Source organism: Salvelinus fontinalis, chromosome 19 (genome assembly GCF_029448725.1).
Source record: "Salvelinus fontinalis isolate EN_2023a chromosome 19, ASM2944872v1, whole genome shotgun sequence".
Taxonomy (NCBI): Eukaryota; Metazoa; Chordata; class Actinopteri; order Salmoniformes; family Salmonidae; genus Salvelinus; species Salvelinus fontinalis.
In genome coordinates, this window is record NC_074683.1 from 7991790 (window position 1) to 8018183 (window position 26394).

General features: G+C 44.0%; 1 protein-coding gene across 5 annotated transcripts in view; it reads left to right on the forward strand.

The window, feature by feature from the left end:
* Positions 1-26394, forward strand: part of lrp2a (low density lipoprotein receptor-related protein 2a) — a 65337-nt gene that overhangs the window by 4424 nt on the left and 34519 nt on the right. For 2 of the 5 annotated variants that reach the window (XM_055870600.1, XM_055870602.1), the window contains exons 2-32: positions 2545-2652; positions 2894-3016; positions 3219-3335; positions 4109-4219; positions 6171-6284; positions 6602-6718; positions 7330-7473; positions 7567-7686; positions 7815-7943; positions 8445-8614; positions 9638-9861; positions 13140-13346; positions 13511-13713; positions 13803-13943; positions 14119-14322; positions 14988-15180; positions 16022-16147; positions 16620-16750; positions 17038-17175; positions 17284-17568; positions 17747-17986; positions 18133-18252; positions 18475-18591; positions 18683-18703; positions 19114-19494; positions 19793-19807; positions 20176-20424; positions 21159-21370; positions 21483-21667; positions 21772-22000; positions 26102-26279. In XM_055870600.1, coding sequence (XP_055726575.1) covers positions 2545-2652; positions 2894-3016; positions 3219-3335; positions 4109-4219; positions 6171-6284; positions 6602-6718; positions 7330-7473; positions 7567-7686; positions 7815-7943; positions 8445-8614; positions 9638-9861; positions 13140-13346; positions 13511-13713; positions 13803-13943; positions 14119-14322; positions 14988-15180; positions 16022-16147; positions 16620-16750; positions 17038-17175; positions 17284-17568; positions 17747-17986; positions 18133-18252; positions 18475-18591; positions 18683-18703; positions 19114-19494; positions 19793-19807; positions 20176-20424; positions 21159-21370; positions 21483-21667; positions 21772-22000; positions 26102-26279 — 5052 coding nt within the window. The remainder of the gene's footprint in view (positions 1-2544; positions 2653-2893; positions 3017-3218; positions 3336-4108; positions 4220-6170; positions 6285-6601; positions 6719-7329; positions 7474-7566; positions 7687-7814; positions 7944-8444; positions 8615-9637; positions 9862-13139; positions 13347-13510; positions 13714-13802; positions 13944-14118; positions 14323-14987; positions 15181-16021; positions 16148-16619; positions 16751-17037; positions 17176-17283; positions 17569-17746; positions 17987-18132; positions 18253-18474; positions 18592-18682; positions 18704-19113; positions 19495-19792; positions 19808-20175; positions 20425-21158; positions 21371-21482; positions 21668-21771; positions 22001-26101; positions 26280-26394) is intronic. The other 3 variants (XM_055870603.1, XM_055870604.1, XM_055870605.1) reach the window with 3 other exon arrangements.

The window sequence follows — 26394 nt, forward strand, 5'->3', positions numbered from 1 at the left end:
GCTAGGAGGCCTCAGGAGTGTCCTTCCTCTGAACTTGAAGTCCATTGATGCTTAAAGACACTTTTAATATTTTGCTCTTTTGAAAAATATGTTGGTTTGTTATGTTAATAAACTAGTGGACATTGATATACAATCCTACTTGTGGGTCAAGCAACGAGTGAACGTGGTTTTATTTGTCTGATATCTACCATACATTGTCAAATATGACATATTCAGAGTTGATCTTATAATGATCATAATGGCATTGAGCATTAGACCACAGAATGTCTGTTCAGGGGTACAGAGATAAACCAAAATGTCTTTCAGTGGTGTCACTGTGCTGCTCCGATACTGTATGCACCGTTTGTCTTACCTGCATGTTACAGATGATGCTGAAACCTCCCGGATCATTTCCTCCCAACAAAGGCACTCTTTGAGCTAATGGGGAAGCAATTTTATCATTAGTAAACTGAGCAGGAAAAAAGCTTGCTTCTCAATTGGCTGCTGAATTAGTTAAATATGAAGCCCCTTTGGCTGGCGTAGTTTAAAAGCAGTTTAGTGGTGTCGGCTAATTAATCTGAGACCAGACCTCATGATATGAGAAGCCCCTCACAAGGCTTTTAGCACAGTCATGACCCCACAACTCAAGTGGAAGTGAGTCATCTTTGAAGAGCACATTACATAAAAGAGATGATCAACTTCTGACTCGCCTATAATAAAGTGCCTGCTCACACAACATTTGTCAACTGAATGGGCTGAGATTTTCCAAGTCAATTCGTTACGTTGTATGTCTGTTCGACGAGGAAGGAACATTTCCCTTGGCTTTCGGCGTTTGGTCCAGTACTGGTCATATTGGAAGTGCTCTTTTTTCACCTGTCGGAGGTAAATGCTTTGCCAGACTTGTTCTTTAATTAAGTAGGCAGACTCTTAATGTCAGTGTCCAACAATTCCATCTTGTCCTTGAATATCTCCTGGTGTCTCTACGTCCTGCTAAAGGATAAATGTCAGTAGAACCTGTGCAACCGACACCGTATTAGTTTATGCTTATTTTAAATGAGAAGAAGAAAAAGGCAGTAGTTTCCTAAGAGATTTCAATTTATCAGCACAAGATCAAAGGATGACGTCATACTGATGCTTAGTTCAGTGCCTTATCTCATGAAAGCTCATGTTTAGCGTTAGGCCTAGATTGGTGTGGACGGATTGAAAATTATTTTTCCCTTACAAAATTGTCCAGTTGCTATATTTTCAACACGTCGGTTTCTTTTTGTTTGCAATTGACCACTGTCTTTTTGTTTTGCATGTCCTTATCATGGAACATGCTCCTCTGCCATTGGAATTTGAAGTAATTTGTTGATAGCTGGAGTGGGAGAGAAGCACCACGTGAAAGGTTGTGCTAATAGGAACTCAATGCGCATGCTGACTGGTGATGGCACAGCTAGCTGATGCAATGGAAATAGCTGATTACTTGCATATTTGCTTCTAGGAGTCACAATACATGTATAACATGATTGATGGATATCGCCCATTGACACATTTATGTTATGTGAAAACTGGTCATGAATCAGTATCCAAAAATCTTACCGCCAATGTTTGGAAATGTAATGTTGTTTAAAAAATATATATATGTTTGTGTTTTGTGTGTAATTTGATTGGTCGGATGGCAGTGTTTGATTTATAGATTGGAAATAAAACAGAGGTCATTTGTATTACTGGTTGTATTTCTCAGTGTCGTTTGTTTCTAGAACAATGTCTTCAGTTTGTTTTGCAACTGAGGTGTTGACGCAATGTAAAACCTTTCACTTCAGCACATATTTGACCAAGCAGGGCCTGTGATTAAAGGTAGTCGATAAGACACTGTAGACCACCAACCCCAGACATGCACCACCAACCACCACCAACCACCACCTTACATCTCCCTCAGCAAAGAATTTGGGTTTAAGGGTTGCGGTACCACCTGGTACCACTATTTATCCCAATTACATTTCTGACAAGGAACAGCATGCACCATAAATCAGCTTGTCAGAGAGAGACAATGAGAATTGTACATTCCAATTCGGACGGGTCTGACGGAGCACTCTGCCACTGAACTATGCTGCTTCAGTTGATATCTCCTGGAAAACGTCAGGGAAGGTAGAGTGGGGGTACCTTATCTCCTCAGATGCCACTCAGTGAGAACATCAAAAGGAAGCTTGGGATGAGTGTGCTGAGTGTTGTGTAACTGTTTTGAGGATGGCTGGCACGCTCATCTCCAGGCCCTGTCGATGCTGTTAACACCATGCTTCATCAATAAGAGACATTCCCAAACTCACCCAACACTGTTTAGATGTTTTGATAAGAGACACAAAGAGTTCCTTCTATTTATTGGACTAACTATAGTAGAGAGGGAAATTTTGACAGGAAATTGTTTCTTATTTCTGACTGTTTACAAATACCCATGATCATGATCAAGATCAGGAAGAATTGTGCACCTGGGGACTGAAGGTATTACAAAATAGGATATGAGAATTGGTCTAACATATGGAATGAAGATAACTTTAGAAGTAATATTGTGTCTCCTGTATGAAGGTTGTGAGACGGGGCAGTTCCGGTGTGGGACAGGCCGATGCATCCCACAGCACTGGCGTTGTGATGGAACGTTAGACTGTGTAGACGATTCTGATGAAGCCGACTGCCGTGAGTAACTTCTCCTCTTACAGTGGACTGGGCTGCACAATGACCCTCTCCCTTTACATGTTAACAGGATTTGTCCCATTTACTCACGTCTCCCTGTTAAAGAGCAGCAAAAGCGTTGCTTCGTAGAAGTGTCTTGTGTAAGAATCACCTGGCGTTGTCTTACTTAGACCTTCACCTACATGTTAAGTGTTGTTGCTGGTAGTGTGGAGACTAATATTGGATGTGCTGTGTGTGTCCTCAGCCCTTGTAACATGCGATGAGAGTCATTTCCAGTGCTTGAGTGACGGGGAGTGTGTCCCAGATGTCTGGGTTTGTGACGACGAAGAGGACTGTGAGGACGGCTCAGATGAGAGACACCACTGTCGTAAGTTCTCGCACTTTCTACAGTAGAGGAAATCAATACACAAGTACTGTGTAGACCATACAGTGTACAACATATTCTATTTAGACTTTTCACCAGTGTGACAGGTGCCACAAATGTTAACCCAAAAATCAATGACAAAGGCAATTAAGGGGGTAGAGAAATGCTACACTTGTGGTTAAGTTGCTCCTCAAACTCTCTGCAGCTGGTAGGACTTGCTCCAGTGGGCAGTTCAGCTGCACCAATGGGGCCTGCATCCCAGGGGAGTACAGGTGTGACCGGCTGCCCGACTGCTCCGATGGGGCTGACGAGAGAGACTGCCGTAAGTTCCCCAGTGTGGCTTACTTACCTTCTTCCCTCAGGCTCTTGTGGCATTTTAATCAATTTGTAAGATTAAGAGGCTTGCTGACTGACAGAATGGCCACAATATGCTTCTTGTTGTCAGAGGTTGATTGCAGATTCCTTGGGGATTAGTCAAGCTGAAGTTCAGCTGCTATTCCATTATTGTGCCGACATGTTAGACCCACAGCACTGCACACTTTGGTAATCTCACAATGGCAGAAAAAAAAGCCAAGGCTGTTTGTGGCGCTAATAGAAAACTTACTGTAAGTGTTTTATCCTCCCATTAGCTTTTAGCATTTTTTTTTTGCGCCATCACAGGCTGAGCCTGTTTGCCATAATTACGTACAAAGCTTTTATATTTCAGAGGTGAATTGCCAACGTGACTTCCTGGGGGAGCATTTAAGGGTATATTTTCTACTGTTCATGAGATTAAAAGGGGGTTAAAGCTGCCAATGCGGCAGCTAAGTTAATGATCTGCTAGCAGCAGACTGTTACATTTGGCTAATTGCATAGTTGTGTTAATACTTGAGTACTTGAGAACTGTATATAGGAATGTTTTTTTTTTTGTTGAGAAATGTCATGTTTGAGAAATGTTTAAGACTAGTAGAGACATTTGACGTTTGAAAGGGAAAGCATTATGCACCTCTTAGAACAAATTATTTGATGCTTATTCTTTATATTCTTTGAATATTCCACAGATGGGTTTGTTCTATGTCAGTCCGGTATGATTTGTCATGTTTATTTCCCTCTCAGACTACCCTGAGTGTACAGAGCTGAGGTGTGCCAACAGTGCCTGTTATAACCAGACCCAGCACTGTGATCAGGTCATGGACTGCCGTGACGGGTCAGACGAGGCCAACTGCAGTAAGTGTTCACTTCTGGCTGTGACTTGGGCTGTTACGGTGACCATATTACTGCCACATTACCGGTCAAGAGTCAGAAGGGCAGTCAAATTCCACGTGACCGTTTAGTCATGGTAATTATGATTCTCCAAGCTCTGATGCTGCTGATGGTCATTATTAGCCTACCAAACGTTTTAACTGCTGGTACTCAGCACTCTATTGTCCCTCTAATCACTCTGACATCAATGCAAATGTAATCGGAAATCTAATCCAACACTTCATTAGAGCCCATGAGCTCATGTTGCGCAACATTTCTATAGGCTATGCAATTGCGTGAGGAAAACAGAGTGATGGCCTCTATTAAAAAGAGGAGGCCTACTATATTGGGGCGGCAGGGTAGCCCAGTGGTTAGAGCGTTGGACTAGTAACCGAAAGGTTGCAAGATCAAATCCCTGAGCTGACGAGGTAAAACATATGTTGTTCTACCCCTGGTGGTGGTGTTTTCCTGCTAATGGAACATTTGCGCTTATTGCCATGTGCGCTTTTCAGCGCTTATAATGTGACGAAATAGCCTTAGTTTATCAACATTTTAAGCTAAACATTCTCATCTGTTGCATCAGGCTCATTGCTTAAAACAGTTTTTTTAATGATAGTGGTTGTATTAGTTTGGGATCTATCGCATCCCACAACTGTCCCAGACTATGTTTAGAATATGTATTTCTCGCACAGAATAAAATAGGTCAACTTTTGTACTATGGGGGATAGTAGATTGACATAGGCTAGTGCTTTTGCTGTTTGTTAGGCCGACTCATCTTGTTGGCTGACGAAAAGTAAATGTGGACAGTTCTTCCAATATCTTCAATATGCGCCTCAGGAATTAGATAAGGACTCGAGCAGTTGCGTCCCCGATGCGTCTGTCTTCACTTGTAGCCTGTGAAAAAGGCCCAATCAAGTGACTGAGAACAATGTGAGTGAGAGGTGCTTCGGCACACAGCCGGGAGAAGGGAATTATAACTATTATATTCAGCCCAAGGGCACAACGGCCACTGGCCGCAAAATACATGGATTTTTTTAGGGGGCATTACGGCCACACAAAGGGGATGCAGCCGGGAAATTCGAGGCATTATCAAGTGCTTGTCAAATTGTTAATGAGAGACTATTGGAGTGTGTACAACCTGAGCAAAAAAACTAAGCAGAGCTTATGCCTTTCATGCAACTTTTTTCAAATGATCATTAGTCGCATCATGCAGCCTTAGAATGTACAAAACATATAGCCCAACATTTGTATCACAACTAAAGTTACATAAATAACTCTAAATTAAGCATATAGGAGTACCTGTTTCTTTGTTAACCTCTCAACACAGAATAGCTGCATGCGCGCACTCCCTCAAATCATTTGGAGAAAATATCCTTTCTATTTTATTCAGCTTTGTTCATTTATGTTCTTCATACTATAAATAATATAAAATAATGCCACGGAATTCTAAGCAAATCTTGTCTGCTCAATGAACTAGTGTAGCCCACAGCCATGTGGCATAGCCAGATCAGGGTCTAACATAAGGACAACTCAGACAATGCTATTCTGTTCTTCTGAAATAGACTACACTTTCTTCATATCATGTTTCTTTAGACCTGTCTAAAAGAAATAATGGTTTATTGTGATGGTGTAGGCTATATTACGTGGATTTATTCGACTTTTTTAAAAATGTAGATGTTCCAAAGGTCTGCATCAGTGTGTGGAAGCCAGGAGATGTTAAATGTTTTTATGTTAATTAACGGTCACTTACCGTGAGACCAGCAGTTATCTGCTTGACAATCACCGGCTGACAAAATTGTATGACCGCCATAGCCCTAGCTGACCCGCATGACCACGTATTTAACCAGGCCCTCGTCCAGTCAGTGCAGCAGGGGTAAGATGAAAAACTGACACATACAGACAGTCACTGAAGGGGTTTTGTGTCTGTTTTATTCAGCACAGCACTGCAGCAGTGGCCTGTTCCAATGCGGAAACGGAGAGTGTGTCCCTCAACGCTATGTCTGTGACCATGACGACGACTGTGGAGACAGGAGTGATGAACAGAGCTGCAGTGCGTACCTCTACCCTCCTCGCACCACTACTGCTATCTGTCAACCCATAGTCTGCCCCTCTAATCTTAACTCCTCACCCAGATAGTTTCTCCCCCTAACTTGGACTTAATCTGACCTTTTCAATGTGCTTCTCTCTCTCTCTCTCTCTCTCTCTCTCTCTCTCTCTCTCTCTCTCTCTCTCTCTCTCTCTCTCTCTCTCTCTCTCTCTCTCTCTCTCTCTCTCTCACTCTCTCACTCTCTCACTCTCTCACTCTCTCACTCTCTCTCACTCTCTCTCACTCTCTCTCACTCTCTCACTCTCTCTCTCGTCCTGTAGCCTATCCCGCTTGCAGAGGGAGCTACTTCACATGCCCCAGCGGTCGCTGTGTTCACCAGGTCTGGCTTTGTGATGGAGAAGATGACTGTGAAGACAATGCAGATGAGAAAGGCTGTGGTATGGATGCTACAGTGTGACAGCTCTCCTTCTTCTTGACACATTTTTAATATTGGACCCAGAACCTTGAAAAAGAAACAGTAAGCGGGTTCAGTAGATACACACTTGAAGGAGTGAGAAACACTGCTGTGTCGAAAGCTGATTCACCTCTGGTCTCCGTGGTTGGTATGGGCTAGGCTCTGTGCTCCTTATAGTGTGGTAGTCAAATTCCTCTTTGATCGCTCACCCCTCCAAAGAGCTTCAGAATTCTTCAAAAGATATTAAAGTTACGGGAGTTAGTGTCCTTGACAACACTGTTTGTGATAGTCGCAGTTGTTTCTAATCTTGAATTGTATCTGTAACTTGTGACGCTTTTGTGTGTATGCTGCTATTTCCCTGTTTTGCCTTCTTGCCAGTACGCCCTCGCAAAAGAGGTTTTTAACCTCAAAGGGTCTTACCTGGTTAAATAAAGGTTAAAAAAAAATATTTTTTTCCCCCTCCTCACTGAAGAGTGTTTTTGGAGAATGGGCTGCAGTATCCTCCAATAAGGCTGTTGACTTCAATGCATACCTCACACATTGTTGCTGTTTTCTCAAAGCAAGGCAATGAAGATGACTTTGTTTTCTCTGCAGACGCTGTATCACGTGAGTGCTATCCTGGAGAATGGCCCTGTCCATCCTCAGGCCTGTGTATCCCAATGGACCAACTGTGTGATGGGACAGCCCAATGTCCAGATGGAGAGGATGAGACCAACACCACTGCTGGACGGAATTGCAGTCAGTAACAGTACAATCAGTTTAAAGTGTACGCACATACTTTATTTTGAGAAGTGACATTGGGAGTAATGCGTGTCTGTCTGTGGTTGTCAGGTATCTGGAGGTGTGCCTCTCTGAGCTGTGAGCATCGCTGTCATGCGTCTCCTGAGGGAGGAACCTGCTCATGTCCTTCTGGGTACACTGTCAACAACAATAACAGCCGCTCTTGTATCGGTAAATACTGATAAATTCACTCCGTTACAGTACATTGAAACAACTGGAATATCAGGCTACTAGAGGTAGAATATTGGATGTGTGCTTTGAATTATTCAGTTTTTATTTTTTTTTATTCTTGGGTGAAGACTTTGACGACTGTCAGATGTGGGGCGTCTGCGACCAGCTCTGTGAAGACCGGATAGGGACCCATCGCTGCACCTGTCGAGAGGGCTATTTCCTGGAGCAGCACCGATACTGCAGAGCTAACACCTCAAGTGAGTGGCCAGTGTTGAGCTTCAATATACTTCAACATATCAAAGTCATTCCTGCTGACTAGAGCCCCTCAACCCAGCCTCCTGTCTGCCAGACTCTGTCCGCCTGCTCTGCTTTCTGGTGCATTGTTGCACACTGAGTGTTATTTCTGCCAGTCGTTTGTGTCTGTGGACCCCTCTGACTTTGAGGCCAGCAGCAAAGAGGGATTTGCTGTGTTAACAATACAGATCAAATTATCTTGACCATTTGAGTTTCTAAAAATCTTACTAAAGGTTACTATAGATTAAGATTTGAATCAACCCAATAGTATGGCTTCAAAACTGACTGACTCAAATGTATTGTTATTTATTTTCTGTTTTCCACTGCTGAGCAAATTAATGAATGATTATACAGTATATACAGTCAAAAAACAACTGCTCAAACAGCATATGACAGGTGTTTATAAGAGATGATGAAATGTTTGAGCGTGTTGTCTTACTGATTGCCTTGTCTACTGTCTGTAGCTAGCGTAGCCTCGCTGGTGTTCTCCAATGGCCAAGACCTGCTGATTGGTGACATCCATGGACACAGCTCTCGCACCCTGGTCCATTCCCAGAACAGAGGAGTCCCTGTCGGGGTGGACTTCCACTACCTCCTCAATAGAGTCTTCTGGACGGATACTATTCAGAACAAGGTAATACTGGCATTAAAATACTTCACGAGTGGTCCCCACGACAAGGCATCAGTGCATCGTTAGAATTACATGTACAGTGGACCGTAGTTACAGTCCACAGGAGAGAAAGGCTTATTGTTTGAGGAAATGCTTGAGTTGTACAGGAACCTGCCATGAACCCCCCCCCCCCCCCCCCCCCCCCCCGCCACTGTTAATACTGTACAAATGGTAGACCTGTCGGCTCCCAAATGGCTGGGTCATAATGAAGGGGAAGTAGGTTGGAAATGGAATCCAAAATGTCTAATCTGGAAAACTGTCTGATATGCTGGTATGATGTTCACATAGCTCAGTGTAATTTTTGTAACCCGATCGTGTTCAAAGTAATCATGCAGTATTTGTTTTCACCGAGTCCACCCTGTTATATGCATTCTTTGGCCAGCTCAAAGGGCTTTGTTCAGCATCTTGGCTTCTGTATGGTTTGAACCCCAGCCATGAGGCTGAAAAGCAGGGACATACCAGCAGTGGGGTATCTGTGTAGATCAGTCACCTCCATAGCGGAATGTCAGCGTATTTCAATTCGGGGGACCACAAACAGGCCATGTGAACGTACTAGGAAGGTTAAACTAGCAGGCTACTTCCACATATTCAGTTTCTCTTTAAACAGGTCAGCTGAAAATCCTGCTTTTTAGATGTCTGGGTCTTGTTTCAAACGAGCCAGAGCTGTAAAGAGCACTATCCCTTCCGAGGTGCCAAGGCTTCAAGCCTGAGAAACTGGTGCCATCTTGGAATCAGTAGGGTAGAGGTTTCAGAATACTATCCGACAGCACCGCTCAAATGCTACGAGACAGACAAGATGGAAGTCAGACAAGCAACCAAAGCCCAGCCTTAATGACAGTAATTTCCTTGTCATGTGCAGGTATTATGGTGACATATCCCCGTCCCTGTTTCTCGGACTGTCTCTTTTTTTTATATCTCCGTGAATTTCCGGAGCCTTAACCACCAAAGAGCTAATCTCTTAGCAACAATGCTTTCTTTTGTGGCCAGGTGTTTTCGGTGGATATGGACGGTTCCAATATGCAGGTGATTTTAAATGTATCAGTTGACTACCCAGAGAACCTAGCCGTGGACTGGGTGAACAATAAGCTGTATGTGGTGGAGGCCAGCGTCAACCGGATTGACATGGTGGACTTTGACGGGAATAACCGGGTGACGCTGATCGCAGAGAATCTGGGAAACCCCAGAGGGCTGGCCGTGGACCCAACTGTGGGGTGAGTCGAGTGGACCTCCCCTATCCTCCATCCCTCCATCTTCCATCCCTCTATCTATCTGTCTCTCTCTCTCATGCTGTACCGGTAGAGAGTAATGAGTGTGTTCGAGTCGCAGATTTTCCTGGCGGATTAGTGAGCAGTATTAAAAGTGATGAGCCTCATTGTAATCCAATAGTGCAGTTCCAGAGTGGAGGCTGGGCCAGGTGGTTACAGGTGAATTGGGAAGTGATGCTAAATGTACACACTTGTTCTACCTCGGTGGGATTTAGGGCTGGCCCACCTGTAAGACCGGGAACAAAGACAGTGGAGGATGTGTCTGTTTCAAATTCAATTAAAAAAAGGAAATCCGCTTATGTATCACCTTTTGTTGAGTTGCAGTCTTGGTCGTTTTATAGCTAAAAGGATGGATAACTTTGCTGCTATGGAATCCAGTTTACCAATGTTTAATATTGCATCCAGTACATAAATCAAATCAAATTGTATTTGTCACATGCTTCGTAGACAAGCTTCTTAGTCTAGACTAACAGTGAAATGCTTACTTACGGGTAATTTTTCAACAAGGCAGAGTTCAAAATAATATTAAAAAATCAAATAAAACATTTAAATGGTGAAATGAGGACACACAGTGAATGAAAAAAATAAAGACTAAAAATAACATGGGTATGCACTGAGTATACAAAACATTAAGAACACCTGCTCTTTCCATGACAGACTGACCAGGTGAATCCAGGTCAAAGCTATGATCCCTTATTGATGTCACTTGTTAAATCCACTTTAATCAGTGAAGATGAAGGGGAGGAGACAGGTTAAAGAAGGACTTTTAAGCCTTGAGACAATTCAGACATGGATTGCCTTGAAAGATTTAAGTGCCTTTGAACAGGGTATGGTAGTAGGTGCCAGGTGTACCGGTTTGTGTCAAGAACTGCAACGCTGCTGAGTATTTCACGCTCAACAGTTTCCCGTGTGTATCAAGAATGGGCCATCACCCAAAGGACATCCAGCCAACTTGACACAACTATGAGAAGCATTGGAGTCAACATGGGCCAGCATCCCTGTGGAACTCTTTCGACACCTTGTCAATGCCACGACAAATTGAGTCTGTTCTGAGGGCAAAAGGAGGTGCAACTCAATATTAGGAAGGTGTTCCTATTGTTTTGTACACTCAGTGTATTTAGGGAGTAGAAAATAATATGGCTATATACAGGGAGTACCAGTACCAAGTCGATATGCAGGGGTACGAGGTGTGTGTGTGTGTGTGTGTGTGTGTGTGTGTGTGTGTGTGTGTGTGTGTGTGTGTGTGTGTGTGTGTGTGTGTGTGTGTGTGTGTGTGTGTGTGTGTGTGTGTGTGTGTGTGTGTGGGTGGCGTCAGTATGCATTTGTGTGCATGTTTTGTTTGTGTGGGCGTAGGTACAGTTGAAGTCGGAAGTTTACATACACCTTAGCCAAATACATTTAAACTAAGTTTTTCACAATTCCTGACATTTAATCAGAGTATAAATTCCCTGACTTAGGTCAGTTAGGATCACCACTTTATTGTGGAATGTAAAATGTCAGAATAATAGTAGAGAGAATTATTTATTTCAGCTTTTATTTCTTTCATCACATTCCTAGTGGGCCAGAAGTTTACATACACTCAATTAGTATTTGGTAGCATTGCCTTTAAATTGTTTAACTTGGGTCAAACGTTTCGGGTAGCCTTCCACAAGCTTCCCCCAATAAGTTGGGTGAATTTTGGCCCATTCCTCCTGACAGAGCTGGTGTAACTGAGTCAGGTTTGTAGGCCTCCTTGCTCGCACACACTTTTTCAGTTCTGCCCACACATTTTCCATAGGATTGAGGTGAGGGCTTTGTGATGGCCACTCCAATAACTTGACTTTGTTGTCCTTAAGACATTTTTCCACAACTTTGCTTTAACTTCCTGACTGATGTCTTGAGATGTTGCTTCAATATATCCACATAATTGCCCTCCTTCATGATGCAATCTATTTTGTGAAGAGCACCAGTCCCTCCTGTAGCAAAGCACCCCCACAACAGGATGCTGCCACCCCCGTGCTTCATGGTTGGGATGGTGTTCTTCAGCTTGCAAGTCTCCCACTTTTTCCTCCAAACATAACAATGGTCATTATGGCTAACCGGTTCTATTTTTGTTTCATCAGACCAGAGGACATTTCTCCAAAAAGTACGATCTTTGTCCCATGTGCAGTTGCAAACCGGTCTGGCTTTTTCTATGGCGGTTTTGGAGCAGTGGCTTCTTCCTTGCTGAGCGGCCTTTCAGGTTATGTCGATATAGGACTTGTTTTACTATGGATATAGATACTTTTGTACCTGTTTCCTCCAGAATATTCACAAGGTCCTTTGCTGTTGTTCTGGGATTGATTTGCACTTTTCGCACCAAAGTACGTTCATCTCTAGGAGACAGAACGCGTCTCCTTCGTGAGCGGTATGACGGCTGCGTGGTCCCATGGTGTTTATACTTGCGTACTATTGTTTGTACAGATGAACGTGGTACCTTCGGGCATTTGGAAATTTCTCCCAAGGATGAATCAGACTTGTGGAGGTCTACAAATCTTTTTCTGAGGTCTTAGCTGATTTGTTTAGATTTTCCCATGATGTCAAGCAAAGAGGCACTGAGTTTGAAGATAGGCCTTGAAATACATCCACAGGTACACCTCCAATTGACTCAATTGATGTCAATTAGCCTATCAGAAGCATCTAAAGCCATGACATAATTTTCTGGAATTTTCCAAGCTGTTTAAAGGCACAGTCAACTTAGTGTATGTAAACTTCTGACCCACTGGAATTGTGATACAGTGAATTATAAGTGAAATAATCTTTCTGTAAATAATTGTTGGAAAAAATTCTTGTGTCATGCACAAAGTGTATGTCCTAACCGACTTGCCAAAACTATAGTTTGCTTTCAAGAAATTTGTGGAGTGGTTGAAAAACGAGTTTTAGGGTGTAAGTGTAATTAAGTATATATAGGTAGAGTCCAGTGTGTGTGTGCATAGAGTCAGTGCAAGAGAGTTAGTGCAAGAAAGGGTCCATGCAGGTAGTCTAGGTAGCCATTTCATTAGCTATTTAGTGGCTTGGGGGTAGAAGCTGTTCAGGGTCCTGTTGGTTCCCGACTTGGTGCACTGGTACTACTTGCCTTGTGGTAGCAGAGAGAACAGTCTGTGGCTTAGGTGGCTGGAGTCTTTGACAATTTTTGGGCAACCTACTGTACAGGTAACCTGTACCTAATCTGTACCTAACTAAGCCAAAATACATTTTCTTCACAGGTTCCTGTTCTTCTCAGACTGGGACTCTCTGAATGGAGAGCCAGGTTTGGAGCGGGCTTACATGGATGGAACCAATCGCTATGGGATCATCAGGACTAAATTGGGCTGGCCAGCAGGGATCACACTGGATATTGATGCCAAGCGAGTCTACTGGGTTGACAGCCGCTACGACTATATTGAAACCACCACATATGATGGGCTTCATAGGTCAGCATACCAGATATGTTCCTTATGAAAGAGCTCAAATGTGATGTTCTTTGGCCAAATGTCTGGAGAGACCAAATGTAAGAAGTCAAAACAATGCCGTTTTCCTGTCTCTCACAATGGAAAATGTACAGTCTGCTCAGGGCATTCTCTCCATGACCTTTCAGGAGAACAGTGGTCCATGGAGGTGCTGTGATCCCCCATCCCTTTGGCATCAGTCTGTTTGAGCACACTGTGTATTTCACTGACTGGACCAAGATGGCCGTGATGAAAGCCAACAAGTTCAGTGACACAGACCCTCAGGTGGTCTACACCACATCTCAGACCCCACATGGAGTGCAAGTGGTACACCAACTGAGACAACCATATGGTAAGCATGTCACGGGTACAACCACTCCGCTGATCTGCCCCACTTCTGTATGTTCTGTCAGTGACTGAGCGGTTGTGTTGTGTTCACAGTGGCTAACCCTTGCGGGGCAGACAGGGGCGGCTGTGAGCAGATCTGTATTCTAAGCCACAGGTCAGACAACCAAGGCCTGGGCTACCGCTGCAGGTGTCGCATGGGCTACGACCTGCAGGCTGATGGCAAGAGATGTGTTGGTAAGGCCAACACACAAACCTCGTTTCGCTTTTTCCCTATTAACATTGGACTTGGTACACTTCAATGTGCTGTGTCCTTTATATGTGTCCTTTATACTGTGAGTGCCCATGTGGTGTGAAATATGAGGTAGAAGATCTGGAGGTTCATGGTGGATGTCTTCTTCTCACTCGCTAGCGGTGAGGCAGTTCCTTCTCTTCTCCAGCCAGCTGGCTGTCCGAGGGATCCCCTTCAACCTGTCCTCTCAGGAGGATGTCATCCTTCCTGTCACTGGAACGCCCTCCTACTTCGTTGGGGTGGACTTCAGCGCAGAGGACGATGCCATCTTCTTCTCAGACACGGCCAAAGACATCATCTACAAGCAGAAAGTGGATGGCACCGGTGAGAGCGGCCTACATTTATTTGATTGGATTGATGACTCAATACTGTATATTAGAATCAAACACTGAATTTTCTGTTAAATATATTTTTATAACTGAATTTGTAGTTCAATATTACTGAATGTTTTTCTCATTTTTAGAATGTGAGGAAATACTTTTTTTGTAACCATGGTTACATCCCTACATATATCCTTTCAAGCAGAGAGCTCAAGCATGTGATCCAGCCAAGCTTATACCGGCAGTTAGGGGAGTGCCTTATGGAGCCGGGTAGTGCAGTGGGGGAGGGATGGGGAGAGGGAGGGAGGGAGGGAACGGGCAGGAGCATGGACAGCAGTGAAACTATCACGTAACAGCTCAAAGTCAGGCTCCAGAATGTGATAAAACAAACACTGGGAACATAATTAATACAAGTTGTAGAAGATTCAATATTTATCTCCCAACTTCCATGTAAAATAAGTTACTAATGTGGTAAAGAAATTACAGTAGAAAATGAGACCACAATCTATAGTGATCAGTGGTGTTGTTTTTGCAACATAGGGTTGACCAGCCCTAGTTGTCTCTGTCAGGTCTACATAGCACAAATGCAAGCTGACAGTCTATTTACTTAAATGTGTTCCTCTTTCATCTCCGTATTAAATGGTGGTGTCACCACTTTGATCTGCACAGGCAGGGAGGTGCTAGCTGCCAATAGAGTGGACGGCGTAGAGGACTTGGCTTACGACTGGATTTCAAAGAACCTCTACTGGACGGACCCGCGCTTCAGGAGTATTTCAGTCATGAAGGTGGCCGATCAGTCCAGGAGAGCCATCATACGCAACCTGAACAACCCAAGGTCCATCGTGGTGCACCCTGTGAATGGGTAAATACAGCTTGGCTGGAGCTCAGGAGGGGGGGGGGGGGGGGGGGGGGGGGTCAGGGAAAGACGCTTGGCGCCACTTCCAGCCTTAATGTTGCAACAAAAACAAGAGAGAGGGAGAGCAGATATGATAGGGTTATATATCTTGTTGATGCTTGAAGAATGCTGACTTTACCGATGAATGCATGCTTTTTACAGCATAATATCCCAAAGTTTGATTCTATTCAATTCATTAATATAAATGCTGATCAGATTATATTTGTTTAAGATTCATTTAAAGGACCATAGGATGTCAAAGGGAGACAAAGATAGTGTGTGAAATGGGTCAAGTACTCCAATGTCCTGGGCATGCACAATTTAGTAAGGGCATTATCCAGAACCAGCAGGGCTCAGAGGCCCATGCTTTCATCCTGGATCCCTGCCTCTTAAGAACATGAAAAAGCATTAGCAAACTGAGCAGTTGTGTCTAGTCACACCTAGTATAATGCGAGAGGTACCGACCCATTCATAGATTGTTCGCACTTTAAATCCCAAACCTGATAAAAGGACTCTTTATTTAGTGCTAGTGGGACATTTCCAATAGCTTCAAAGTCATAAGGCCTCTGAGTCCAACAGCCTAGATTAGTGCTGCATGAAGGCCGGTATTGTAGTGAACACTAAGAACTTGGCTTAAACTGAAAAAGCCCTGTGGAGCTCTGAAATAAACTGTCTATATTTCTCAGTTCATAAAAGATTTTGAAGTGGTCCTAAAGCCATAGTCTACTTCGGTTGAGGTGAAAAAGACACTATGATCTTTTCCCATATAAATGTGAGTGTTGGTTAATGTGTATGTTTTATTTGGCAGGTATATTTTCTGGACCGACTGGTACCGTCCAGCGAAGATTATGAGGGCCTGGTGTGATGGGTCACATGCTCTGTCAATTGTGAACACTACTCTTGGCTGGCCCAACGGCCTGGCTATCGACTGGAGGTGAGCCAATGGTCCCAGAGCCTAGCAGGACCAAAGGAAGGCCTCACAATACGCCATTCTTCAGCTTCCAGTAGTACTCCGTCAAGAAAACAAATAGCAATTTCATTCATAACAAATCAGATGCATAGGATTGACTTACGTTTAGAAATTGTGACACTATGTGCATTGCTTAATCGGTGGTAAGCTATTAGCTGGTCAAAGTGAGGCTGCATGACAAGTGGAATACTGTTAATATAACCAACCGTATGTTAGTGCGGTTTTTAGTGAATTTATGTAAATCACGAAGCTCATCTGCATTTCCTGCTGTCCAGCAAAATTCTCAGCGACAAAAGAGTGATCAAATTAAGATCCGACGTCTGTAAGATCTCATTAAGCCTCTTATCAGACTGATCTTCCCTAATTCTCCTCTTGACAATATGTTTGTGCAACAGTGTTTAAGAATGTCTGTCCTACTCGTCCTGTCTCCCCCCAGCTCCATGCGCCTGTACTGGGTGGATGCCTTCTTTGATAAGATCGAGCACAGCACCTTTGATGGACAGAACAGGCTGTCTCTGGAGCGCATCACTCAGATCTCACATCCTTTTGGTCTCACCATTTTTGGAGGTGATTCAATTTTCTCCTCTTTAAATTCACAAAGAATGGAATGCAACACTGTTCCATCAGTTGCATTAAAGCTACCTTGTTACTGTATAAAAGCTTTCATCGTTAGAATTTCATTACTACTCGTCCATCCAGCTTGATTGATGATCATTTGAGAGAGCAATTACCGTGTCATCTCAAACATTAGTTCAGTGATGATAAGAGATAAAATAGCTAATGTCATAGGTTGTGCCCTGGTATTCCCAACGCCGGGTCTCAGTTTCATGAGCATTCCTGCTTGGCCTATCCAGGTTATGCATATTTCACTGACTGGCGCCTGGGTGGGATCGTGCGTGTGCGCAAGACTGACGGGGGAGAGATGGTCATCATCAGGAGGGGAATCAGCCACATCATGCACGTCAAATCTTTCAACTACAACTCCCAGACCGGTGAGAAACTCTTTCATTGTTTTCCCTGCTGCGGTGTTACTGTTATGGAGGATAACTCTGTGGCCATCACTGGATTCATTCCGTGATATCCTTTGCAACCCCTCTCAGGTTCCAACTTCTGCAATAGGAATACGAACCCTAATGGAGACTGCAGCCATTTCTGCTTCCCGGTGCCGGACTCCCAGAGGGTGTGTGGCTGTCCTTATGGCATGAAGCTGGCGCCCAGCCAGCAGACATGTGTAGAGGACCCTTCCAACGAGCCCCCCACGCTGCAGTGCGGTTCCAATTCCTTCTCCTGCACCAATGGGAAATGTGTCCCTCAGAACTACAGATGCGACGGCGTTGACGATTGCCATGACAACAGTGATGAGGCCAACTGTGGCGGAGCTCATAGTAATGCGTTGTATTACTATGTATACTAACTGTTTGTCATTCAAGGCACTTTATTGGGGCATTAGTAATAATGTTTAATATACTTATACTTATATTTTGTATACTTAGAATGGCTTGTTACAGTGTTAAAAAGTAGCCAAAAAATTATGTTTCATTAATCCTTACTTTTCTTTCTCAGACACCACCTGCTCTCCCAGGGCGTTCACCTGTGCCAACCAGCACTGTGTGCCCAGTGGATGGCACTGTGACGGGCACAACGACTGCTTTGACAGCAGTGACGAGCGGGACTGCCCCACCCAGACCCCTGGCACCTGCGCGGCCAACCAGTTCACCTGTGCCAACAACCGCTGTATCCCACACATCTGGCTGTGTGACACGGACAACGACTGTGGAGACGGCTCAGACGAGGCCAACTGCAGTGAGTCTCCTAGTCAAGGATCACTTTTATTGTCGCACATTTACTATAGGAGTAATACCTCTGTTATTGAGTCTTTTTGAGAATTACTGTCAGTCAGGATGTGTTGCATTTAACTGTTAGCTCCATTGGTCTCTCTGTTTTGGTAGACCTCACTGGTACATGCCACCCGGAACAGTTCCAGTGCCCAGACCACCGCTGTATAGGCCCCAGCTATGTGTGTGACGGTGACAGAGACTGTATGGATGGGGCTGACGAACAGGGCTGCAGTGAGTGACTCTGTATTATTTTCGCACTGTACTGTATTTGGGAACTTGCATAGTTGGACAGCGCCAACAACAAGTGTCACACAATTTCAAGTCAATTGAATATACTGTAAACACAAGCGTACGTTAGCCTCTTATCCCATTGATCTTATTCCATGTGTATTAAACAGTACACACAATGACTTTGCGTGTTCTAAACGGCATCCTTTGTTGTTGTTTTTTCAGTTTACAACTGCACTCTCTATGAGTTCAAGTGTTCTAATGGACATCAGTGTATCAACTCCTACTACCGCTGTGATGGGGTCTTTGACTGTAGCGATCACTCAGATGAGTCTGGCTGTCGTAAGTATTCAACCTCTTTTTTTTAAGTTACAAGAAAATGTAAATGATCAGTTTATATATTCTCCTTTCTTGCCTTCTTCACTGCTATCAGATGATCGTGAGCCTTTACCAGGTAGGAACAGCCTCAATCATTGGTGAAACCTCACATGTGTAGCTTTGATTCTGCCAACCACACTAACCCTCCTAATACGGTTAGCATGTTGCAAAACACAATTGTATAAAATGTTTTTTTTGTCTGTAGTCACATGTGTTATAGAATGTACAAGTAGTGGGTTTTGATACAGAGTAGACATGCAATGGCTGTTGTAAGTATACCATCTCAATGTTTTGAGTCACAAGAAGACAATACAAGGATCAGTTTCTACGTACAGAGTTGATCAACCAACGGGTCTTGGAGCACAGCAGTTTGAGCATTACTCTCAGTGAAGTGACATCATCTCCGAGGTTCTGTTGAGGCTTCCTCCTGAGCTTCAGCCACACTTCACTACACTGTCTGACCTTGCCTTCTCCTGCTGTGCCCAGCCACCAGACCCCCAGGGATGTGCCACCATGAGAGTGAGTTCCAGTGCCAGTCAGACGGCAGCTGTATCCCCTCCACCTGGGAGTGTGACGGTCACCCGGACTGTGAGGACGGCTCAGACGAGCACCACGTCTGTCCCCCCCGCACCTGCCCCACCACCCTGTTCCGCTGTGACAACGGCAACTGTGTGTACCAACGGTGGCTCTGCGACGGCGACAACGACTGTAGGGACATGAGTGACGAGAGAGACTGCCCCACGCCACCTTTCCGCTGCCCTAGCTGGCAGTGGCAGTGCCCGGGCCACAGCATGTGTGTCAACATCAGCAGGGTGTGTGACAACAATCCTGACTGCCCCAATGGTGCAGACGAGTCCCCGCTCTGCAGTAAGTCACCATCTCTCTCTGCCTTTTAGTCCAGCATGCTAATAGTGTCATGTTACGAAAATGAAGTGCACTCTCTGTAAATTTTCTCTTTGTAATTTTCTAGTTTCACTGGTCACTTGAAATCTTGACATATTTTGCACCGCGTTTCTGGTCACAACCAATTGAGTGCGTTAATGTTTGTGAGGAATTTTTGTTATGTGTGGAATCTTGTGTTCAAATCATGCATGTGTTGATTTGGTCTGTATTAACTTAAAAGTGATCTATGATTTTCCTTTCTTGCCTTCCTCACTGCTTTCAGACGAGCCCTTACCAGGTAGGAACAACCTCAATCATTGGTAAAACCTCACGTGTGAGGCTTTGATTCATCCCAAACCTGCCATCCACACTAACCATCTCAATATGGGTAGAATGGTGCAAAACACAATTGGAGGATAAAGGGAAATTCTTGTCTGTAGTTACATATGTAGAAAATGTGTTTCAGAATGTACAAATGGTGTGTTTTGACGAAATTCACAAAATATTTTCGAGGGTAGAATGCGCTATTTGTAGCACTGTGATTAATTGAGTAGCTAGCTACAGTAGTACCTTCATTCAGTTTGTTCATTTATCCACATTAACTGTTACCAAGGTGTTTCATTTTCTTACCGTCTGTTATTGACTCTCCTCTTTTTACCATCCTAGACCAGGAGAGCTGCACTGACAACAACGCAGGTTGCACTCACGGTTGTATCCAGGGGCCGTTTGGGGCCCAGTGCACGTGTCCCCTGGGCTACCAGCTAAGTAACGACTGGAAGACGTGTGATGACATAGACGACTGTAGCCCCCTTGGCCTGTGTAGCCAGCATTGCTTCAACGAGAGAGGCTCCTTTCGCTGTCACTGCTCCGACGGATACACTCTGGAGGCTGACCAACGCACATGCAAGGTCTCAGGTGAGGAGGAGGATGTGTGTGTGTGGGGGGGGGGGGGGGGGGGGGTTGAATTGGCATCTGCCGCATTACCATTTTGTGCTCTTAGAAACGATTTACGTACATTTTCATACCAATCCATCATATAGATTTGACCAATCCATTTAGTCCACAACATACTCAGTTATGTTTCCTCTAAACATAATTGGCCTAATTTCAAAATAAGACACATCCTCCCACTGTGGATTAAATCCAGTCTCCTCGATGACAGGCAGAGATGGATATACAGTGCATCTGATTGGCCCACACAGACATGATAAACTGTCCAGTCGCTGGACAGGACAGGACATGAATGGTCTAAAGGGAGCCGGTGTTGGCACCAGACCACCGGGCGGATGCACTCTCTCTCTTCTTCATTCTCTCCCCACTCTACTCTGATTTCCCCAGATAAGACAAATAACATACATGTCACTCACTGACTCTCTCTCCGGGTAATTAGGACATAATCAACAACAAAGGGCTTGTTTATGAGCAGTGTGCCTGACATGAGCCCATCTACCTCAAAGATAACCAGCTGAAAAGCCCTGTAATTTAATCTGCCATTATTCCCAACAAGGCTGCATTGATTCCCTGCTGTAGATATCTGAGGAGCGCAACTTATCTTGTTTTGTAGTTTAAGGAAGAATTTTCTACAGCTGATGAGAAGTCTTGTTTGATTTATTATGCACAGGTGAAAAGAGAGTATTTTTTGTTTACAGGTTCACGCGAGGCTTTCCTTTTAGTCGCCAGCCGAAATCAGATTGTGTCTGATGACATAACCACTCATCCCAATGTGGTCCGCTCGCTGGTCCGGGATGGACGAAACATTGTGGCGCTGGACTTTGACTCAGTGACTGACCGTGTGTACTGGTCTGACACCAGCCAGGACAGAATATGGAGCGCTCACAAAAATGGCAGCGACAGGGCTGTGGTGAGTACCGAATGCCCTTCCATTTCCCACAAAAGAGATGCTACATTTTCTACATTCTCTAGGGTAATGAATGAACTCCAATAACTTAAACATATGTGTGTTGATTTGACAGGTTTTTGACAGTGGAGTGACAGTGACAGAGAGCCTGGCAGTGGACTGGGTGGGCAGGAACCTATACTGGACTGACTATGTTCTGGAGACCATTGAGGTGTCCAAACTGGACGGCACCCACAGGACTGTCTTGGTCAGTGAGAATGTGACCAATCCCAGAGCCATTGTGCTGGACCCTAGGGACAGGTGAGGCTCATCTTTAGAGAGTCGAGTACACAGTGGAAATTCAAAATGTAATAAATGAAAACAGCGTAATTGACTGTAACTATAACAGTTAATCTACTGTGCAGTGCTCACCTCATGTTCTGGACAGACTGGGGGAGGAGCCCTCGCATTGAGAAGGCCAGTATGGACGGGAAGATGAGGACAACCATCATAAGCAACAAACTGTACTGGCCCAACGGCCTAACCATTGACTATCCCAATAATCTGCTCTACTTCGCGGATGCCTACCTGGATTTTATTGACTACTGTGATTACAATGGCAAAAACAGGAAACAAGTTCTGGCCAGCGATCTGGTGAGCAAATTCATTTTTTAATTTATATTCTTGACATAGATATCAAATCATTGATACATAATGAACAAAAATATGACTGCAACATGTAAAGTGTTGGTCCCATGTTTCATGAGCTGAAATAAAAGATCCCAGAAATTTTCCATACGCACAAAAAGTGTATTTCTCTTAAATGTTTGTTTACAACCCTGTTATTTCTTTCAAATTTGTTTACAACCCTGTTGGTGAGCATTTCTCCTTTGCCAAGACAATCCATCCACCTGACAGGTGTGGCATATCAAGACGCTGATGAAACAGCATGATCATTACACAGGTGCTGGGGACAATAAAAGGCCACTCTAAAATGTACAGTTCTGTCACACAACACAGTGCCACAGATGTCTCAAGTTTTGATGGAGCGTGCAATTGGCATGCTGACTGCAGGAAAGTCCACCACAGCTGTTGCCAGAGAATGTAATGTTAATTTCTCTACCAAAAGCTGCCTACAACATCGTTTTAGAGAATTTGGCAGTACGTCCAACCGGCCTACAACCGCAGACCATGTGTAACCACACCAGCCTAGGACCTCCACATCCGGCTTCTTCACCTGTGGGATCGTCTGAGTCCAGCCACCCAGACAGCTGACGAAACTGTGGGTTTGCACAACCGAAGAATTTCTGTACAAACTACCAGAAACCGTCTCAGGGAAGTTCATCTACGTGCTCGTTGTCCTCACCAGGGTCTTGACCTGACTGCAGTTCGGCAGCGTAACACGACTTCAGTGGGCAAATGCTCACCTTCGATGCCCCCTGGCACGCTGGAGAAGTGTGCTCTTCATGGATGAATCCCGGTTTCAACTGTACTGGGCAGATGGCAGACAGTGTTTGTAGGTACTTTAGGTACTTTTAAGGTGAGGACCTTAATGGGTTATGAAAAAATTATTCACTACAAAACAGTTCTGACATCTGGGATGTGAAAACTGACGCTCAATATCTCAGAACTATGTTAGTGCTGATAGAACCTTATAGTCCCAAGGTCACAAAATCTTTGTCTATTTATTGAGGCTACCAGACAGCCCTATTCATTATTTTGTCTACAACACATTTTGATAATCTAATAATTAACAAATGCAAGGTTCATAACTCAATTATACATTTCAAGCAATTTTGACATACCAAACGACCAATAGGCCTATGCTAGTAATTGTTGCTTGATGCCCCATTGCAGGTGACCATGAAAAGTAAACAGTTAATATTCTTGATCACCAAACAATTTTTTGTTACGTCTGCTCCCGCTCCCTCTCTCTGGTGTTCGAGGTCGCCAGGCTGTTTATCATTACGCACACCTGTCACCATTGTTACGCGCATCAGCGCTTAATCGGACTCACCTGGCCTCCATCACGTTATTAATTACCTCCCCTATATCTGTCAATTCCTCAGTTTCTTTCCCTAGTCAGCATTAATGTTATTACGTGTCCCTTGTCCAGACGATGTTCGTGTTTTGGTTCCTTTCTGTTTTTTCATTAAATATTCACTCCCTGTACTTGCTTCTCGTCTCCCAGCGTCTGTCCTTACAGAATGCTGACTCCACAATTTGAAGCATCAGGGACTTTTTGTTTTTTTGTTTTTGTTGGTGACGTCGGGTCCGTGTGCTGCTGCCGAAGCAACCAGGGATGCCTCAGCTGGCTCGTCAGGCTCCCATGCCTCAGCCGGCTCGTCCAGCTCCCATGCCTCAGCCGGTCCGTCAGGCTCGCCCAGGTGGTGCGCCGGGTGGCGCCGCTAGGGGTGGGGGGGACTACCCCCTAGGTAGGCCTATGTTAATGACCAAATTGAATAAGCAAAGGTATAAATATAAAATATAAATGGTAGGCTACATTTTTTTCAGGGGTGGAAAAAGTACCCAATTTTCATTCTTCAGTAAAAGTAAAGATACCTTAATAGAAAATGACTCAAATAAAAAGGTATTTGGTTTGAAATATACTTAAGTATCAAAAGTAAATGTAATTGCTAAAGTATACTTAAGTATCAAGAGTGGCGCAGCGGTGTAAGGCACTGCATCTCAGTACTTGAGGCATCACTACAGACACCCTTGGTCAATTCCAGGCTGTATCACAACCGGCCGTGATTGGGAGTCCCAGAGGGCGGCGCACAATTGGCCCAACGTCGTCCGGGTTTGGCCGGTGTAGGCCGTCATTGTAAATAAGAATTTGTTCTTAACTGACTTGCCTAGTTAACTAAAGGTAGAATTTAAAAAACAACAACATAAAAGTAAGATCAGATCAGATACAGTAGGGATGACCAGGGATTTCTTCTTGATACGTGCATGGATTGGACAAGATTCCTGTCCTGCTTCAAAATGTAACGAATACTTTTGGGTGTCAGGGCAAATGTATGGAGTATAAAGTACATTATTTTCTTCAGGAATGTAGTGGAGTAAAAGTGAAAGAAATAGTATAGTAAAGTACAGATACCCCCAAAAAACAACTTAAGTAGTACTTTAAAGTATTTTTACTTAAGTACTTTACACCACAGATTTAAAAAATGTATTTTTCTCATTCAGTTTCACACTCTCAACCCCGCAAAATGTTCTCACTACGCTACTGTAGCTCACCCAACCTGTGTTGATTGACAGTTTGCTGATCCAATCAGAGGGCCGAGTGTGTGTTTCATTAGCCAATATATTTTTTGGGGGGTGGTACCTTTTTTTGGTGCGATACTGTCTCTGGCTGCATGGAGAGTAGCCTAATCCACGGAGACTCTGTGCCACAAAATGAGTGACAAAACGTAACAAAACTTGGGCAGATGTCATCAGTCTCAAATATAAGTCGAGTCCCAAGTCTTGAGACTCGAAGTCGAAGTCAAGTCTGAAGTTGTTTTATTTTCTATCAAGTTGAGTCTCAAGTCATCAAATTTGTCACTCAAGTCAGACTTGAGTCCAAGTCATGTGACTCGAGTCCACACCTCTGCAAAGAACACTAGAACAACATCCAGGGATCTCCAGGCCTCTCTCGCCTCGGCCAAGGTCAATGTTCATGATTCCACCATCAGAAAGACACTGGGCAAAAATGGGATTCATGGCGGAGTAGCAAGGTGGAAACCATTGCTCGCTAAGACGAACATGAATGATCGTCTTAAGTTTGCCAAAAAGCACCTGGATGATCCTCATGAGTTCTGAAACAATGTTCTATGGACCGATGAGTCAAAAGTAGAACTCTTTGGCTGACATGGGCCCCGTTATACCTGGCGAAAAACAAACACTGTATTCCACAGTAAGAACCTCATACCAGCGGTCAAGCATGGTGGTGGTAGTGTCATGGTTTGTGGATGCTTTGCTGCATCAGGACCTGGACGCCATGCCATCGTTGAAGGAACCATGAATTCTGCTCTGTCTCAGAGAATTCTACAGGAGAATGTCAGGCCATCCGTCTGTGAGCTGAAGCTGAAGCGCAGCTGGGTCATGCAGCAAGACAATGATCCAAAACACACAAGCAAGTCTACATCAGAATGGTTGAAGAATAAGAAATTGAACGTTTTGTAATGGCCTAGTAAAAGTCTAGACCTAAACCCCATTTAGATGTTATGGCAGGACCTGAAATGAGCAGTTGATGCTCGAAAACCCACAATTGTCACTGAGTTGAAGCTGTTCTGCACGGAGGAGTGGGCCAAAATTCCTCCCCACAACTACAAGAAGTGTTCGATTGCAGTTATTGCAGCTAAAGATGGTCTAACCAGTTATTGAGTTTAAGGGTGCGATCACTTTTTCACACGGGGGCATTGGTTTTGCATTACTTTCTTTAATAAATAAATGAAATATGTATACATTTTTTGTGTTATTTGTTCACTCAGGGTCCCTTTTATATAACATTAGGTTTTGGTTGAAGAGCTGATAACATTCAGTGTAAAAAATATGCAGAAAAAAAAAGACGGGGCAACTCAGTAAAATCTTTGAAATTGTTGCATGTTGCGTTTATATTTTTGTTCAGTGTAGATGTTATTGATACCGTTTTTAAGCTTGGAGAACATTACATACATAATATAATTCTAATTCAAATTTGCTTATTTCCCCTTTGTGTGGATTAATATCAATAAAATGCACTTCTTGTCTTTTGCTGCTCTCAATAAAAAGGTACTGCAACATCCCCACGCAATTACCATTTTTGAGGATTTTGTCTATTGGACCGACAGATACATCAACCGCGTTATCCGAGCCCATAAGTGGCACGGGGAGAACCAGACAGTGATGCTCTACAACCTCCCTCAGCCCATGGGCCTGGTGGTGGTACACCCGTCCAGGCAGCCCGCAGGTAGGACAAGGACATACAGAAGTATATGGTAGGCCGACTGAAAATACATATTTGGCATGGTGATATCATAAGCTGGTATTGCCACAGTACAGTTTTGTCATTGTATTTGAAATTA